General features: G+C 43.1%; 1 protein-coding gene across 2 annotated transcripts in view; it reads left to right on the forward strand.

Moving 5' to 3' along the window:
* Positions 1–446: 446 nt before the first annotated feature.
* Positions 447–18,150, forward strand: part of SLC15A2 (solute carrier family 15 member 2) — a 67,862-nt gene continuing 50,158 nt past the window's right edge. The window contains exon 1 of one of the 2 annotated variants that reach the window (XM_061467973.1): positions 447–469. Coding sequence is in view for 1 of the 2 variants with exons in the window: in XM_061467392.1 (XP_061323376.1) it covers positions 12,591–12,657 (67 nt within the window). In the remaining variant the exon portion in view is untranslated. Of the gene's footprint in view, positions 470–12,461; positions 12,658–18,150 lie in introns of those variants that run through there. The other variant, XM_061467392.1, reaches the window with a different exon arrangement.

Consider the following 18,150-nt stretch of genomic DNA (forward strand, 5'->3'; position numbering starts at 1 on the left):
ACACAGACTGGCAGCTCAAGTAACCTCCTGAATATCTGTGATTCCCTAAGCAGCCATGGGCAAGTTGCCACCTTGCTCTGTGCCTCAGTTTCCCCTTTTTTATAACAGGATAATAATGCTGATCTACCAAGGGAAGGGAGGAGGTGGGGAAAGGATGTTTGTGTCATTCTGGCTGTCCCTGCCTGCGGGGCTGCTGTTCCTGAAGAGTTAAGAGGAGGTTGGTTTTGAGGCTAAGGCAGAAGGGTACTTGCCTTTGCCACTGAACTAGTGGCTGGCTCTAGCCACATGATAACACCTCTTCATGCTGTTTCCTTAAAACAAGAAGGTACGTCCCACCAGGTCCCGGCAGCACCAAGAGCTTTTTAAACCTAGTTCTGTCCCAGCCAGTCTGTGGTCCCCATTTGAAGGTGTCATGCCTCTGGCTAAAGGAAGCTCTTCAAGTTGAGTCATAAGGACCCACTACAGCAGGGTAGGTAAAACACTGGCCTTCCACAGGCTATACTTGCTTCCTGAATCAATTTTGAGAGAAAAAGATTTTTAAGGCTGTACCGAGTGGGAGCAAAGCCTTCCCCTGCCTCCTAGATATTTAGTAGCAACTGAGCTGCTAAAACACTCTGCCAGCAGAAATTCTCTGCAGTGCAGCACCTAGGGTTCAGCCAGCAGCGCTACCTGCTCTGAAGACATGAGATGCAGACCTGAGGGCATATGGGATGTAGTGTTGCTGTTCCCCATACTGGAATGCATAGTCAGAGTGTAGATACCAGCTGGATGTGTGTTCAGGATTATTACAAGTGCAATCACCAAATGTTGTTTCCTGAAACCCTGGGGCTGCTTTGCAGCAAATTAAAGAAAGGAGCAGAAGCCTATATGCTATTTCACTGGTCAAAGTGCAGAGAACAAATTAAAGTGCCTATTTTAGCACAGTGAGGCAGCTGTGCTCTTCTCAGGGCAGTGGCTGAGATGCCACCTATCCATGCTTGATGGAGGGGAAATCATCTGTCCTAGCAACAGGCAGTTAGTCAGAAGTGGAGGAGCTGGCTAATGCTTGCTGTTGAGAAAATCTTTGGATGACAGCTTGGCAAGGACTGAGGGGCAGATGCAAGTCACAAACATCCCCACTAAGCAGTGTCAGATGCTTTTTATGGGTCTGTCACATGCCATGTGAGAAGAGGCTGTGATCTATGCAATGGAGCTTCCTAGGGCTCAGCAGCAGTGAGTGTGAGGTGTTCCATGGGATTTGTTCACTGTTGGTTGTGACTCTGAGTTACCCTCAGCAGAATGAACTAAGGGAAATGGGTTGCAGGAACACTCTTCAGCTGCTTCTCTGCAAAGGCAGGCAGCTACTTAAAGAGCCTGTAGTAGTTTTTAAGCAGTACAAATGCATTAGATATATCATGTTACCGTTAAGCCTTGGTGCACTCTGGAAATGTCTGGCATTCTTATTCTTCTTTTAGCAAAATGAGGTTTAGGAAGTTCAAGTGACCAGAATCCCAATACATTTCTGCCTGAGGAGAAAATGTAAAGGTGGGGGTGTTGCTGTGCCTTATCACAGGCATTAGAAATGATGATTGGATGTGTTTGACTGTGCTTATTCTTTATTTCTAACATAGTTTTCATAGCAGAAACAAAATTGGAAATCAGAGAAAATGTCACCTCAGAGTTAATAGATCAAAAGAACCAAGTTGCTCAGAGGATGTAATCCCTCCCCATACATGTATATAGATGATGGGTGTGTTCAACTGTTTCAGCACCCAAAATACCATAGGGAGATTCTCAGTGCTTTATTTTAACCCTTTGCATATTATGTCTTATATTTGCATGAGATGACTGCGTTAAGCTAAATCACACCAAATCTAGGGTGAAGTTTTCCTTACTTGGTGTTTAAGAGCTTACACTTTGGAGTAAATTCAGCCTGTGATGTGCTTATTTTTGGATGCTTCTGGACTCTTCCTGTGTGGTCCAGAGCTGAGAAAGTCACTCTGTTATCAGCAGGTTTTAGTTTGCTAAGCAGCACCTACCTGTCTTCTAAAAAAAGTTCTTACAGCTCTGTAGTCAGTAAAAGGTTGCAAATGGTTGTTATAAAGGGCTGGCGGCTTTGAAACAAAAGAATAGCTCCTTTCCTTTTCCAGGTGAAAACTTGTCCCAAAGATGAAGTGATTTGCTGAAGGTCCCTCAGAAAATGTAGAGCAGAGACAGGAAATGAACCCAAGTCACCTGACAACCCCATTTGATGCTGTTAACCAATCTGCCTGCCTGCATTATGGGAAACTTAGCAAAAAACATGGGTAATGAAGCTGCCCAGAAGAATGACTCTGCTGCTATACAGCAGATAATCCTTTAGATTTAAGAAACAACATAACTTGTAAGTAGGGAGTTTACAAAATATATCATCTGAAGACAATGCCATGTTTAATGCATTTGGTGCCAATGATTTGCTTTCCCTTCCTATACTGTTTACAGAGCAGCTAGTGCAGAGCCATTGAATTTGCTATTGAAGATGAAAGGCTTGTTGTTTTTCAAAGCCCTTTGTACTTCTTTACTCCTAACTGGAGCTGTCACTGCAGATGCTTTTTATTTCCTTTATCACTGGAGGTCTGAAGTCCTGTCTTTAAAGATTTCCTCAATTCAAAGGAAGATTTCTTTTGCTCTTAGTCCCAAGTGACCTGGAAGGTCTTTGCTCTTTTGTTTGGGCTGAAGACTCCACAGGCAATGCTAATGCCTTCGAAGGACTGCTGAAAACCTTTAACCCTCAGACAGCCAATGTCCCATCTGAAGTCCTTCGGTGAAGTCATGAGGAATTCAATCTGTCCTGCTCATTTCTCTGGCCTGGGAATGATAATACCGCTCTTGAACCATAGAGATGGAGTGAAAAATTTCTGGTGACTATTAGTGTGTTTACAATGGTACACAAAGGATGCAGCTTCCTCCCTCACAACAGCCACAGAAAGCATGTGTTAGCTACTGTACAACATTCCCATTCCCTTTCCTTTCCTTTCCTCCCACCTCCCACTCCCATCAGATTATCACTGAAGTTATTTAACAGGCAAGTAATCAAGGCAGCAGAATCTTCCCCATTTCAAAGTTGAGGCACTGAAGCTGTGGGAGGTCAAGTAATTTGCCCAAGATCATGATAAGAAGATGAGACACAGCTGAGAATTGAAACTAAGGTCCTGCTTTGATACCTTAACAACCTGATTATCTTCTTGTGTGCCATCTCCCATGCATGGAAATAGGCTGAATTGGAGGATTTACTCTCCTTCATCTAGCCTGTCAGTTGGTGGGTCTGTTACTGATCTCTCTGATCAGACATTAAATCTGCATGATCTCATTTTTAAAAAAAATGTTCTAGCCAATGAGTTCTCTTAGGTTCAGTCTAATTGGTCCTTAATGGCAGTCTGATGGACAGTCTCTGCAATGCCTATTCCAAGCACGCAGCCTTCCCACTCAGCCTACACCAGCAGGGTTATCTGTCAGTCAAACTAATGCTCCTAAATGGCTACATTGCCCAACTGGAAAGCAGTCTATGCAAATCTCATAACGAAGCTATACTGAGCAGAACTGGATCCTCAGTGTTCTCCAAAGCTCTCCCCATCAGTGCATTCAAGTGACTTTGACTGATGAAATGCTCTTCAGCTAAATGTGCTTTTCATCTGCAAATGTGTTTTCTGTAAATGACTCATAAAAGTGATTTGAACTGGTATTTTCTCAGGTTGCCCTATAGCCCTGCTGCCAACACATGCCCCTTGTTGACCTATGGGATAGCCCTGGAGGGGAGCTGCCTGTGAATTGTGTGGGGCTGAAAAGCCCATAGCCCAGCACACTCATCTTAGTGGAATGAGAAACAGTCCCAAAGTCTCAGTGTTCACAATGACCACAGAGAATCTTGCTGTCCTTGCTGAGGAGTTTGAACACTGAGCGAAGGGTGAATTGATACTGAGTGTGCTGAAACCAAAGAAGGAATGCATTTAGATACATTTTCAGTGTTCTCCACTTATAAGGAAGTGATGGCACCTGGACCCTGGGAGACCTAAATAACTATTTGCTTGTTCACATAAAATGTTTCCTTCCTGTTTTATTTCTTGGGATAGTGTTTATACAGCACACAAACATCTTCCTTCTGTGCATCCACATGTGAACTACTTCTTTGTTGTTACTGATCACCCATTACAGAATTGAAATTAGACATGCATAAGTGTGAGGAAGGCATCATCACTGCCAAAGAAAACTTGTGTCTTGCATCTCAAGTATCAGGTTATCAGAGAACTGCGTAAAGAGTAATCAAAATGCATATGGCTACCACTGAAGGTGACTGTCTTTTAGCAGGGAATGTAGTTCTTTCTCTCTCTGTTATATTTGGTCAAATTGCACAATATCAGTACAAAAACATTCTCCAAAGGAGTAGCTTCAGTCACATTAGAAGTCTGTACAGAACTGGAAAGTTAATGTGAATCTTTTAAATCCTAGAGCATTGCCCTCTCTTTGCTTTCTCAAACAGCTTCATCTGAGAACAGCACAAGCTCTCTACCTGATTCTGTTACCAACTTTGCTGATTTTTATTGTAAAAATGTTTTGTTGATTTTTATTTTTGTAAATTTTAATCTCTTCCAAAAATATCCTAAGTGCACTGAATATTATGTCCTGCCACAGAACCCTTTGGCTTAATAATTAGGAGATTGATCACCACCAGTAGCAAGCATGAAAGTTTAAACGGTATATAACTATTGTCTGTACTAACGCAATAAAAGTGGGTTTACTTTTACAGTGGTAATTTTAGCAGCAATCTAAATCAACACCCTGTTGATGATCAGGTACTCTTTCTTTAAAAAGAAATGGAGTGCTAGTTAGTATTATAGGTACATTATTGTCTTTACCTTCTGCAATCAGCTTTTATTCATAATTTTATAATAGGTGTAAATTTTTATATTTCCTTAGGCAAGCACAAGAATGAACTGAGCTTCTAGAAAATTACTTAAAATAGGCAATACTGTATGGTGTGTAAAAGGTCAATGGATTCGAGTGCTGAGCTCTGCAAATGGGCAGCCCTGCTATGCTGGGGCTGGCAGTCAGGCAGCGTGGTTGGGGGTGTTTGAAGTGTGATGGGATGTTTTCTGTATAGATGTATGTTAGGGAATTTGGGAGGGGAGAGGGAGAATGGTGGGGAAAAATTCTGTGGTATGAGGCACAGCCGGTGGGTGAATGGTGTTGGAAGAAGGAATCATCTTGCATGAGGCTGGAGGATTTGCTTCTGTGACATACAGGGCACCTGCAGCTGTGCCTTGTTCTCACTCCTCAGTCCTAGGCTTCCGAAGGCTGTGACCAGATGTAGGAGCAGTGAGGGAGACCAGGAAAGTGGCTTTGTACCTTTGCGTGATACAATGACAAACACAAAGAGGAACTCTGGAAAGCTTTAACTTTGATGCTCTTGAGCAGTACCACAACCGTGGGGCAGCCAGTTTTATTTTCCCATTCTCTTGATAATGTTGCTTTAGAAAGTTGGAAGAAATCACTGAGCTGTGGCTGGGCTAAGTGTCACAAGTGCTCAAGGCATGGAAAGTTTGTTGCTCCACACAACTCTATTCCCAGGCTGCTCTGGCTCAGACAAGCAATGTGGTGGCAGGTCATACTTGCATCTCTTCCAAGGGGGGGAGCTTTTGTTTTTCCTGTTTTCTAGGTTCAGCCAGTGGAGTCTGAGTCAGTTACAGGATAACCATCATACCTCTCTGTGGAAACTCTAGACGGATACATGCTTGTGATTGATTTGAGGATCACCGCTTACATCAGTAGTGCAATTCCTGTTGGCTCCAAGGAGAATCTGTTCAGCTGAACATCTAGACAGATAGGTTAATTATTAGCTTTTCTTCTCCTTTAGTGTCCGGATGGTCCCTTGCCATCCTCTTCCAAAACAAGACTGCCCTTGAATGAGTTTGAATGCATATACAATGTACTGCTCCCACCTGACTAGAAACAGCTGTTCTGTGTGCATGGCTGCATAGCACAAAATGCTGAGGACCTGAGGCTGACCCTTCTCAAATAGGAGTCACTGCCCTCTGTCTTCTTGTCTCTTATCTTTCAAACTATCCTCCTATATGATTGCTGTTTTGTAAACGCTCATGAAAGTTGGTTGCAAAGTGTTATCAATGCAATTTTCAAGCAAAAGGAGAGAAATGGTAACCTATTCTGTGCAGTATAACTGAAGGCAGTGACATGCATTACGTTATAGTTGGTCTTTTTATCTCCTATCCTTTTTACTTTTTTTTTATCAGTAGCAAGGTGGCAATAAGTCAGCTTAGGTTGACTGCTCCTTGCCTGAAGGGCCATACCAGTGTATCAAGAGATGACTGTGATGACCTTCCAGGCAGTTTGAATGGTAAGCCTTGTACGTTCACCAGTCTGGAAGATTCCTCATGAAAGCACTTATTATCAGTGCAAGTTCAGATTCTATGGTAGAAACAGCCTCCTTTGCAACCAACAGGGGTGGGCTTGAGTCACGTCCTGGTTTCTTGGGCCTGATCAATTTGGAGAATAACATATTTCCCTGGGCAGGAGTAGGCTGTAGCTTCTTGAGTTGCTTAGTCAATTTTGTTCATTTAGCAGTGGTAGGTTGTGTATAGCATCCTGCCTTGCTTTGTGCTGGAGAGGTAAGGACTCTTAAGGGAGAGAGTTAAGGGACTCTTAAGTCATCTTTTCTGCCACCAGTGACAGATGGGGCTGGCTTTGATATCTCCTTGCTTTTTCCTTGGGAATTCAAATGGAATCAGTAGCTGGAGAGCTGATGAATGGCATTGCAATTGTATTTTGGTACCAGCGAGGAAATTCAGAGCTGATTACCTTACCCTTCAAGGCTAGAGAGAGACTTCCACACCTGATGGAAAAGATAAGGGATGGGGAGTCTGTGTGTGGCCTTCCACACGCTGAAGAGCAGAGAAACAAATCCATCTGTTAGCTGATAGAGAGAGCCCATCCCCATGGTTCTGGAATGACTTGGGGAACAAGCACTCTCCAACAGCATACTGAAAGCAGGAAGTTCAATGAAGTGAGCTTCTGTTGTGTGCCCTGAAGCCAAAGAACATTTATTTCAGGAACAATAGTTCCAGAGCTAGCAGTGACCTTTTGTTATCGTATCCTCTGGGGCAGGTGCTTGGCTCTGGTGCTCTGAGTAAGGCAGTCCATTGTTTTGGTTTTGGCTTTCTTTGCCTTCCCATTTCTGGCTCATTTTGGTTCATCGCAACTCAAATTACTCTCATTCCTCCTTGTTCCTGCCAGGATGGGGCATGGTAATATGGTAAAGCAGAAGGTACCACATGCATAGTCTGTTTTCACTAGCTAGATACAGCTGTGCAAGCCTGTGGTCCCAAAGCTCTTTCATTAACCTGTGAGTGGGCAGGGAACCTGTAACTTTCAATGAGTCTTTTGCTGAAGAAAGCACTTTGTGACTTACACTACAGCAAGATGTTAAGTGATGCAGAGTTGTCCCTTTCCAGGCCATCCACCCAGCCTCTGATGGAGAAGAATGAGCTTCTAACTGCTGTCTAAGCTGTGTTTGGCCATCTTGCCATTGGGCTGGCCTTTGCTTGTTACACATCAATACAAGCTGCCAGAGATTTACAAAGCAGCTACAGCTTTCATTGGCATGGCCGGAGTCATCTGTTCTGCATAAAAGGGGCTAACCATCATCTGGCATATCTCTGCGCCACTGGGATCTGTTGTAAAGAGTGAGGGGCTGAGTACTCCAATAACATGACTATAGAACAGGATTTAGTCACTGTAAGCAATGGCTCTCCCCTGATGTGGTTGCTTTCGAGCTAGAATGAGCTGGGCTCCTTCCTCATGTAAATCACCTGAATCCACAATGTCTGGCACAGTTATAATATCTGTCACATATGCATTTTCTTGGTGCCCGTAGCTTCAGTTTCAGGGGTGAGTGCCCTCCCCATGGAGAAGTTTGTTCTGGCAACCAGCATGTAGCTGAGGTATCTGAGAGTCTGCCCAGTAAGGGAGGGCTGGATAGCATGGATAGATGGGGCAAATGTGGCCCATGTGGGTGACACATAACCATTCTTTTCTCTCTGCCCTTCCCTAACAGCAAACTCAACCCCAGAGCTTGTCCTCCTTTGCTGGCTGGTAAATGAGCCATGTTTACTAAAGAAGCAGCGAGGAATTGTAAACCTGTATTGCCATTCATTGGCAATAACCTGCCTCATTGCATGTGCTTTGTCTGTGCCAGCACACCATCAGCAAGGTGGAGAAGCTGCAGAAGAGTGCACTGGCAATGCAGTTTTCTTCAGCTCTAGAAGATCTGGGAATGTAATGGTCTTACAGAGTCAGAGATGTGCATGGTATCTGAGATTTAGCATGTCTGAGGTTTAGGAATCTTCCTGTCCTGAAGTAGAACATGCTGCCTGCATTTTGAAATTATGAAAACATGAAAAACAGGGCTTCAAGTCAGTGAAAATATTTTTTACATGTTCTAATTGTGAGCTTTTGCTACGTGTTTGCAGCTTTTTTAAACTATAACAACTAAAATATTTGAAATTACATGTTTGAGTAATTTTGAAACATTATTCTCTCTCTCATTTCTTACATAAAGACTATCTTCTCAATTCCTTGCCTCTAAAAGACCCCATTTTTCCACCAGTTGGTAAATCTGCTTGATTCAATTAAAAGAGCTTTTGTGGAGCTGCAAATTTGGGGAATTTCACTCTCAAATGCTAAATGGTAGCAAGAAGTTTACCACTGGACATAAGATTAACCCCAGAACTAGTTTTTCCTAGTTTTTAGCTAATTTTTAAATGCTGGTTAATTCTGTGTTTGGTTTTAGTCTGGAAATCGCAGTAAGAAGCCTCATAAAGCAGTGTCTCATTTGATAATGAGACACCAGACTGAGATGTGCATCCACATGTTTTATAGCAAGCAAAGACATTAACTATTCATTCACTGGCAGTTGATTCCAATTCTCTATAAAGGGCTTTAAGAAAATGTGTGTTCTTGAGTTTTACCCTCAGGTAAGTCTCCCCTCATACTAGGTCTTGTAGCTACATGACTAATAATGTTGGACACCATAGTCCGAGCCACCTAACAGCTTAGCACCACAGTAAATCTATTCACTTCTTACAGCATGTGCCGGGTTTTAACTAGACTTTGCTCCAGCTCTGTGTCCCTAGAACACAGGATTGCCTTATTGGTGACAACCCACTGAAATCAGTGGCGTTATATGTGTGGATCTAGTCCTGTGTGCTCCTCTTGTCTTCCACAGCCACATATGCCATGCCACAACTTCAGCCTGGTGTGTGACCTGCCACTGGGCGGCATGTTGCCTGCTCCAATGCTGGCATATTAAAATACCTGGATGTATACATATTCGTATGTAATAGTTTGAAAAGTTCAGCCTGAGGAAGGTTGAACTGAGATGAAGAAAGTTCATCAGATGAAGAAAGCAGCCCTGTCTGGCCAAGATACAAGGAGAGGAAATCTCTGCTGTAACCAATGATAACAAACCACACCAATTACTCAATTAAAGCTAAACCCATCTTTAATCAAGACAGTCAATTTAAGAGGCCCTTGGGATTTTTCAAGAAGGAGGAGCCCTAATCAGTGCAAAGGGAATTGCTCCTATTTATTGCAAGGTTGAATTTGCCCCCGAATTTACAAGTGCTAATTTTGAAAAAGAAAATCAATCATTAGTTTTTAATAAAGAACTTTCTCCTTGTGAGTTGTGGGGAGGGAATGAAAGCATTTCCCTGCACGGTTTAAAGTTCATTACTGCACAGATCAGGGAAAGTGTGCAAGAAAAGTGCAGTCAGATGAATATTCCTTGCTTAACCTCCAAACCAGTAATTTAGAGAAAAAAAAAAAAAAGCAATTATTTCTAAATCTGAGTTCCAGGTGACTACCTTTTATCTGAGCTCCATTAAATTATTCCCTTGCTAGATTCTCATGAAATAGGCTGTTTGTTCGAGCAGCTGTTGACTCCCTGTGATCATTTTGAAACCAAAACATTCTGTTTTCATTAGCAATGTTTCATCTTCCACCCTGGTGACATGAGGGGCTTGAGGAAGGTGTTTGTGCCTAGGTGTCAACTTTCTGCACTGAATCCCTGTTTCTTCACTGGTGTGGGGACAGACTGGATGAACTGCTTCCTGCTTGTCTCTCTTGCTGCGGGTACAACAGAAAAATGTGAGAGCATTTGGCAGCAGTGCTATCTCCAACCAGGTCAAGAGACAATGTCCTCAGCCTCATTCTCACCACACAAACTTGTAGCTAGATCCCTTACGCTCATTCCCACTGCAGTGTCTCAGCAAGGTCTCTTTTCAGTCTCAACTAAGATAATTTCTTCCTTCCTTGGTTGCCGTATGTGATTTCTTTGTCCCCAGGGTTTATTTCTGTGTGGCAACCACCAGACAGTTTTTTCTACAGTCTCCTGTTTATTCTGGACTTACACACTACAAGTTTCCTACACAGCCCTTTTGAAAACCACAAATGTATTTGTTTTTACTGCCTCTAGTCCAAGTAGCTGTTCTGAAATCCCATAGGGATGGAGCATTAGGGGCAGACAGATGTGATGAGCTGGGGCTGCTCCACATAAAGTGCAGCTGGTTGGAAATAGTCTTGACTTTTTCATAAACTGAAGTGTTGTCCAGCCCTGTTTTCACTGACCTGATGTATTCATATGCTGAGGTGACTGGGCAGTAGAACTCCCTCAGCATTTCCCAGGTGGTGTTTGCTTGAGGCATGTTTGCCTTGACAGATTTCTTCCCATGCATGAATTCTGAGGCAGAATTTATATTTTATAAAGCTTTATATATCTCTGCCCATAATTTTTATTGCAAATTGAGCTCCCCTCATGTTGTATTGCTTCTTTTTTCCTCTCGTTCGTGACCTCACAGTCATCAGTGCCTGAAAGTCTGCCTTTACATACCTCATTTTCTCTCTCTGCTGTCCTGAGAAGGGCTCTATATCCATGACCCAGTGTATGCAGCTTTGATGCTAGTTACTGGGGTCTGAAGGGCAGTTCACATGCCTTGAGAGACTCAGGCCTATGTAGGTGTGTAGAAGAGCCCAGAAGTCTGGGATTCCCAGCCAGGAGCAGCAGTGGGAACTGAAAGCTTGTTGTGAGGCTTTCAGGCTCCTGCCTCCATGCTGGGGAGCCTGCAGTCTCCCAGACCCCAAGGATTTGCAGGGTCCTCACTGCGGGAATGAGGTGGGTTTCCTGAGCATCCAGGTGGGACTGAGATCTGTGGACCCAGATGTCTTCACTCCTGCCAACACCAAGGAGGAGATTCCTATCAAACCATTTTACAACAGGTTTAGCACCCCAGACAAGGCAGAGCATAGATGAGAAGAGAACCAGGCTCTTAATCTCAAAGGATGCAATGGCATTTTACCTTCTTATGCTCTGAATTATTCTGTCACAAACATCTTGAATGTCTAGTTATCTGTTCTAAAATGATCAGTAGACTGCTCATCAATCAGCCTTATTTAACAACTAACATGCTGCAGGTGTTTTAGCAACCTGAATGTTTGGGCTGAAATGATTGCATTGTCTGGAGCTCTGTGCCTGAACTGGGAGGGAGATTCTGGTGCCCTTGAGCTACTTGTGTGATGCACTGCAGTTTTACAATGGATTATGAAGTCAAGGCTGAAGAAAGTGAAAACTTTTCTCTCCTGGGCAATTAAAGAACCCAGGTTATTTTGCCTTAGGAATACAACTGTACCTGCCTGCTTCTCCTATTTCACTGCAAGTTGCCCTTGAATGGCAAAGTGATTCTTGCATGTGTAGAAAGTGGGGGCCTGAAGGAGTGTTCAGCACTCACAGGAGGACTGGCTTTTTGGAGAAGCTGATTAGTCAGTACAGTGGGTTTCCTTCCTGCTTGCCATACACCAAAGCCCAAATCTAATTTTAGGCATTAAACTGAATACTAACTCTTGAAAACATATGGCATCAATTCTGATTGCTGATAATTTTTGGTAAGTTGGCTTAATGCAAACAAATCCTATAAGTTGTTTTCCATTCCCCAACAGGGGATGTGAAAAAAGGAGGAAGCTGTAGGGCTGAGAGAGACCAGATCTGGCCAAGCTAGCTCCAACATGATTCCTCATTTAGCTGTCTGTCCTCCCTGTAGGATCAGCTGCTTCAGAGCAGAGGAGTCCTGCTCTGGAACTCGTGTAAGTTGGAAAGAGACCTCACCAATAGCTCTGCACTTACAAGTGTACTGAGTGGTACAGAAAATACAAAAGACTACCCTGAAATGCATGAATGGTGAATTAAAGAGTTAATGAATCCTCAAGAAGGAGTAAGTTTGCATACAGAAATCGGAGACAGAAGGCTCACCAGTACATTTCTCTGGCCAAACCCACAGACGAGGATTAACTGAGAGTCTTTGGGGACACAAACAGAACAACGTTATTCCGAGGCTGAGAGTTTGTTTCGCCATTCATTCTCTGTATGTCACTGTGGTATATAAGTGCTGCTGTGGGTAAAAGAAGAAATAACATTATATTCATTCCCTGCATTCATCTCAAGACACGTTCTGAAATTTAAACATTTGAAGGTGCTCTCTTATTTTGTATTGACCCACTTCACTTTTTCCCCCATGGAAGTCTGTCCGTCTGGGGACACTCCACTGACACGATCCATTGGGACTTACTGCAGATATTTCCGTGAGTAATGTGCTTTGGTTGTGTTCCTGTTCTTTCCGCATTCCCTGGCTAGGAGTGCTCGAGCAAACAGATATTGTATGAGGAATGTTTGAGGGAGTGGGCTGATTTGAAGCAATTGTCCAGAATATCCATGAAAGAGCTTCACAATGAGAGCTGTGCAACCTGCTCTGTGAACCTCTTTCTAAGGTGTGTGCTCATCCAGGTGAGAAACTGAAGTGTACAGTGTAGCCTGTGTGTCCTGTTGTGCCTCCACATATTGCAGATCACTAATGCTGCCAAAGTACCTGAAATTGTTTGCAGAAACTACCTGACAAATAGTTCTGATAAACCAAATAAACCATCTTTGTTTATAAGAGTAAAAAGCAAAAGTCAGAAATTGAGCAAGCTCAATTAATTAATCACCCATCTCCAGATCTGGCAAAATAACTTGGAGGAGGCTGGAGTCTCTTTTTGGTCTATTTTCAGCCAGTGCTGGAAGGAAAAGTGACAGAAATCTCTCTGCAAAGCCTGTTCTGATGAGATTTCCAGCCAGTTTCATGAATGAACTTGGTTTGGATTAACTGTGAATAAGCCCTTGGGCAGAACTAGCTAATCACAGACACTTCTGTGAATGGGGTTCTGACCCAACACTCAATAAAGGCAATGAGAAACCCACTGGGGCAGCTTATCTGATATCTGGGGAGCCTCTTTGCAGTTCTCTCCAAAGCAGTTGGAGTCAGCTATTCCCAGACACTGGAAACTGGACGAGGGTGAATTTTGCTTATGGTCCATTCACCCATTTTATGGGCCTTTCCATCAGGCCCAGGGACCATATGCTGGTGATTTAAAAACTGGTGTAGCAGATGAGACCTCGTAAGAATCAAGCTTGTATTTTCCTCCTGCTGCCTTGTTTCCCAGCAGTAATTAACAGAGACAGATGCCTGCTTCTTCTGGGATTGTTTAACCTTGGGGACAGTTTGAGGTCTGTCCCTGGAGGCTGTCTCCACAAGTAACATGTTTTTGAAATTATGCTCCTCTATTGATCCCCTGCCTGAACAATTTCTGGTGGTTCTTGCTCTGAGCACAAGGGTGTCTGCAATCAACCTTCTGACGATATTTGAGGAGAGCTCTGTTTTAAAAGGCTGCCTCTCCTGAAGCATGCTGTCTATTTTAAATGTGAAAGACTATATGAGAGGATCTGAAACAAAGAGATTTTTGAAAGCTTGGGAACTTTTAATCCTTGAGCCTGAGCCCAGCCACACCTTCTGACTTTAGTTTGGGAGCCTCTGATTCAAACACACCTTTTCCACCTGACTTCCAAACCTGGAGCACACCATGGAATAGTTTATGTTGGATATCCCCTCTCCAATCCAAAGGAGGCCAGAAGTCTTAAAAAGTCAAATTCTGTCAGATGCTTTTGCCTCTAAATGAGTTCTTCAACATGCTACGAATGATTGATCTTGTGAGATTTCACAATGGTGGAAATCTTACGAGACTTTCCCTTGCTTTGCTTTGAAATGCCCACCCGTGTGTCTGGGTTTCTCCTGTGCACCCAAATCCCAGCTTTAAGCTAAGCAGAAAATTTGAGTGACTGTTTCAAGGTACGGATAAAACCTTTCTGTATTTTAAGGAGACTTCAAAAACATGATAAATTATCTTCAATACCAAGCATAGGAAGAGCTCAATTTGAGATGAGGAAAAGTGTGAGTTAATGAGGTTTGGGTCTTTACCAAGTGATTATGGGATAATTAATTTAGTAAGATACATCTGTGGACCCAGCTGAGCTGCACTGGAGTGGTGAGGATGTAAGGCAGTTTAAAAGACAGCATGTCCTACTACTCTACCTGGGTAGCATTACTGTGGGGGAAGGATTTGTTGAATACTCCTTGATGATGAAGCATTGGCTTCATGGCACAGGGGCTAGTATTTGTTTTTTCAGGTCTGTGAGTAGCACAACAGTGCTGTTGTAGCATGATTGCAACATGTGTAAGAACTGCTTTTTCTTATCCTGTTGTACTCCTGATTGTGTTTGCTATGCTGCCATCAATGCATGCTATCCTTGAATGCAAATGCTATGAGTTCTTAGTAGACAGGAATTCTAGGGTCTTTGCTGGCTTTTTTTTTTTTTTTTTGGCTTATGAGCACAACTGAAGCATATTTGAAGGACTAGTTTGTATCATAAAGAGAGAAAGAATATAAGCTTCTAGGTTTCCCTGATATTGCAGCTTGACAACCTCTTATTGCCTTGTAGCCCTGAGGAATGAAAGAGTTAATGTGTTCTCCAGCATCTTTGTTGTTCCTGCAGAATAATCACCTTTTTAAAGATGCTTGCCTTGGTATTACAATGTAATACTCTGACTGACTAAACCCTAAAAATCTGGGGGCTGGTAGATAAAAACCATTGAGAATGAACATTTCATTTGAGGCATCAATAACTTCATCAGAGCTGTTAGGAAAACAGCTCAGCTGCTCAGAAAATGGCAAGGAAATTTTTTTGTGTTAAATAACTCACTTTGCTTGGCCTGCAAACCCTGGCTGAGGCTCCTGGGGTCAAATTTTCTGGAGGTGGAAATACAGTGTTGAATATATGATGGGACATAAGGGCTTCCAATCCTGCTTGTGAGGCTGTGTGAAAAGAGTGTGTTGAGAAGTAAAAGCACTGGCTGAACGATCTTTCAGGAGTCGTGGGCCTAGTTCTTGTTTCTGTGGCTGGTTTTCTGCACAGCCTTGGAATGATTTCTCTTTCTCCTTGTCCTTACGCTGGCTCAATTGCCAGACCAGTCTTGCAGGAGATGTCAGACCTCCCAGCTGCTTCTTCTGGTAGTCTGGACAGTCCCACAGCTGGTAGGGTTTCTGCTTGGAGTGACTTGAGTTGACCAAGGCAACAGGATACCATGACCCCTATCTCTATATGGGCTGTGGGTGCGCTCCCAAGCAGCCATAGCACCAAACTGTCCTTGTGGAGCCAGATGCTATGCTAGAGGTGGGACTTGTAGGGAGCATCCTTGAGGCACTAATTTTCCTTCAGAGCTTTTCTTCTAGAAGGTGGGGACTCCTTTGTCACTTCTTCCCAGTCTGGTGGCAAACTGGGCTGACAGTCCTCAATCTGGAGGCTGATTCAGGAAGACAGAGCTCGGTAAGCCTGTGTTTAAAGGGGTCTGTGCTGATTAGGATCACATGCTATCACCATAGTAGCAGTTAATTGAGGGGTTATCAATGGACATCAAACCATCTCTCTCTGATTTTCCTTTTCTTCCTGTTATTTAATAAAACTAGTAAGAGGAAGGTTGCATTAACTTTTATCTTTAATTCTGTGACTGCAGTAAAAGCTAGTACTTGAAAAGTCACTGAATACAGGACAGAATTGGTTCTGTAATAATAATAATAAAACCTTGTTTTCCCTCTTTGAAAATAAATATGGTCCTTAGTAGAAAGATTTAGCCATTGCTGGCAGCCAGTCAGCCAATTGGACAATTTGGGCTCCAAGCACTTGATTAGAATAACTTTAAGGAAAACTGCCTTCCTGAATCAAGTAAGAATCTATTAACCTGATGAAACAGGGTTTGCTTATCTGAGAGGTTAAAACTCAAAACACAGCCTGGGCTGCATTAGATGAAGCCTCTTTTAAAATGACATAAAGTCAGAAAGTAATAGAAACACCATCTTTCATGTCTAGTCAATCATATCTAGTAGAGAAATTATTCCTCTGACTTAACCATTATAAGATTAGCTGTTTGTTAATAATGGGAAGTGTCAGGAATGCTGAAAATAGTTTTATTCTCTCCAATATTTTTAGCTGTCTTTATGTTGGAGTGAATGAATATTAATCAGAGTTTATAAAGCAAAGATATTTCTAGATGAGCATTATGCTAAGGCATTCCATGTTAAGTCTCTTCAGTGGTTTATTGTTAGAGGTAAAACTGAATGGGAAATGCAGAAAAAGTGCCATGTACACTTTGCTTCTCAGTGATTATTTCTATAAACAAATCTCTTGCAAGTTGCTGAGCACTCAAAGGTTCTTTGAAGTCAATTGAATATATACCCCTCAAGTGTCCCTCTGCGTCTTAAAGGATGGTTAGATCTACTCATGTAGCTTAGACATATCTGACAGTCATGGAAAAGGTGATTGCATTCTCTTGGCATGGATTTATTGAAGTTAATAAACATTGGCACTAATAGATTTCTCTGTCAGTGAGTACTAACATGCTCCCCTCTGTTTACGAAGGGCTAGACAGGAACACCTGGAGATACCTAAAGGCTGAATGCCAAACAGCAAAGTCCTGCCAGCTGTGGGCACAAGAGATGAAAGAGGTGATGGAAAACCTTATACCAGCATATACCTAGCACCTCTGCTCATCAACTGGGGTGGAAGTACTCTCTCACCTTGTCACCCACCACAGATGACACTGCAATGGATGTGTTAACTGACCTGAATGGGTACACCTTCATCATCTAGCAGCCCCTGCTGTAGCTAGTATGTGCCTATGCTTCCTCATAGCCCCCATGTACCATTCCCATCTTGCAGCTGATGAGTTTTTTCTGTTTGCTGGGCAGATGTCCTCTCCAGAGAAGTAGATTTAAGAGAGCAAGCCCTGGGACTAGTGAAACTTCTGCTAGGTTTAGGCATTTTGCTTTGCTTAGGTACAGATACAATTGGCTGCCGCTGAGTAATAAATGTAAACAAAGGCCAGCTTGATAGCTGATAGCTCACCACAAGAAGATACTGGAGATCTACAGAGGGTTTGTATCCTATAAGGATACAAGAAACTGCTTAAAGATAATTTAGGGAAACAGGAGGATTGGAGGCAAGTATAGCAGCCTAAAGCATGAAGGTGGCTTAATTTGACTTCAATAAACCTCCTGCTGTTGTGTAGGACTCAAGCTCGCAGCCTGTGTCTGCAGTCATTGAAAACACATGGGACTGGCTTTGCTTCTGGTGAAGCCAGCAAGGCTCTGGTGGGCCTTCAGGTGCAATAAGAGCAATGTATGTTGTTGCCTGCTGCTTAGGCATGTGCTGTGCTGCTGCCCTGCACCATCAGCATTGCTTTATAGCTTCTGGAAAACACCAGGGGTGTTTTCTGTGTGCCCATGGGAAAAATATTTCTGTGTTCAGGGTTGCTGTTTGCAGAAGTGAAGTATCCAGAATGTTTGCAGGTGTGTGATGCAGGACTTGGCTGTTGTGCAATGGGCACAACCCTATGCAAGATCCCATGAAGAAGGAGACAGGATGGGGGTAGAAGAGGAGGGTTAGAGCAAGTGCCTGATTCAGTATTTGTTCACAGCCAGAAGATGCACTCCAGTTAAGCTACTGAGACAGGAGAGATTATTTCTGAGAGAAAGACATGTTGAGCACAGGATGTGCTGAGGTTGGCAGCTGGGAAAGGCTGAGTACCCCTGGTCCTGCTGATGTTGGGTGGATTGGATGCCACCCAGCTCCCATGGAAAAGTGGACCTTGTTGGGGGAGTTCGCATAAGAAGGAAGAGGCATAGATGAATTCTTCCTCCTATATGGGT

The sequence above is a fragment of the Pezoporus flaviventris genome, unplaced genomic scaffold (assembly GCF_033815535.1).
Source record: "Pezoporus flaviventris isolate CSIRO_AGI_PZ_B2104156 unplaced genomic scaffold, CSIRO_AGI_Pfla_v1 ptg000001l, whole genome shotgun sequence".
In the NCBI taxonomy this organism is placed as follows: domain Eukaryota; kingdom Metazoa; phylum Chordata; class Aves; order Psittaciformes; family Psittacidae; genus Pezoporus; species Pezoporus flaviventris.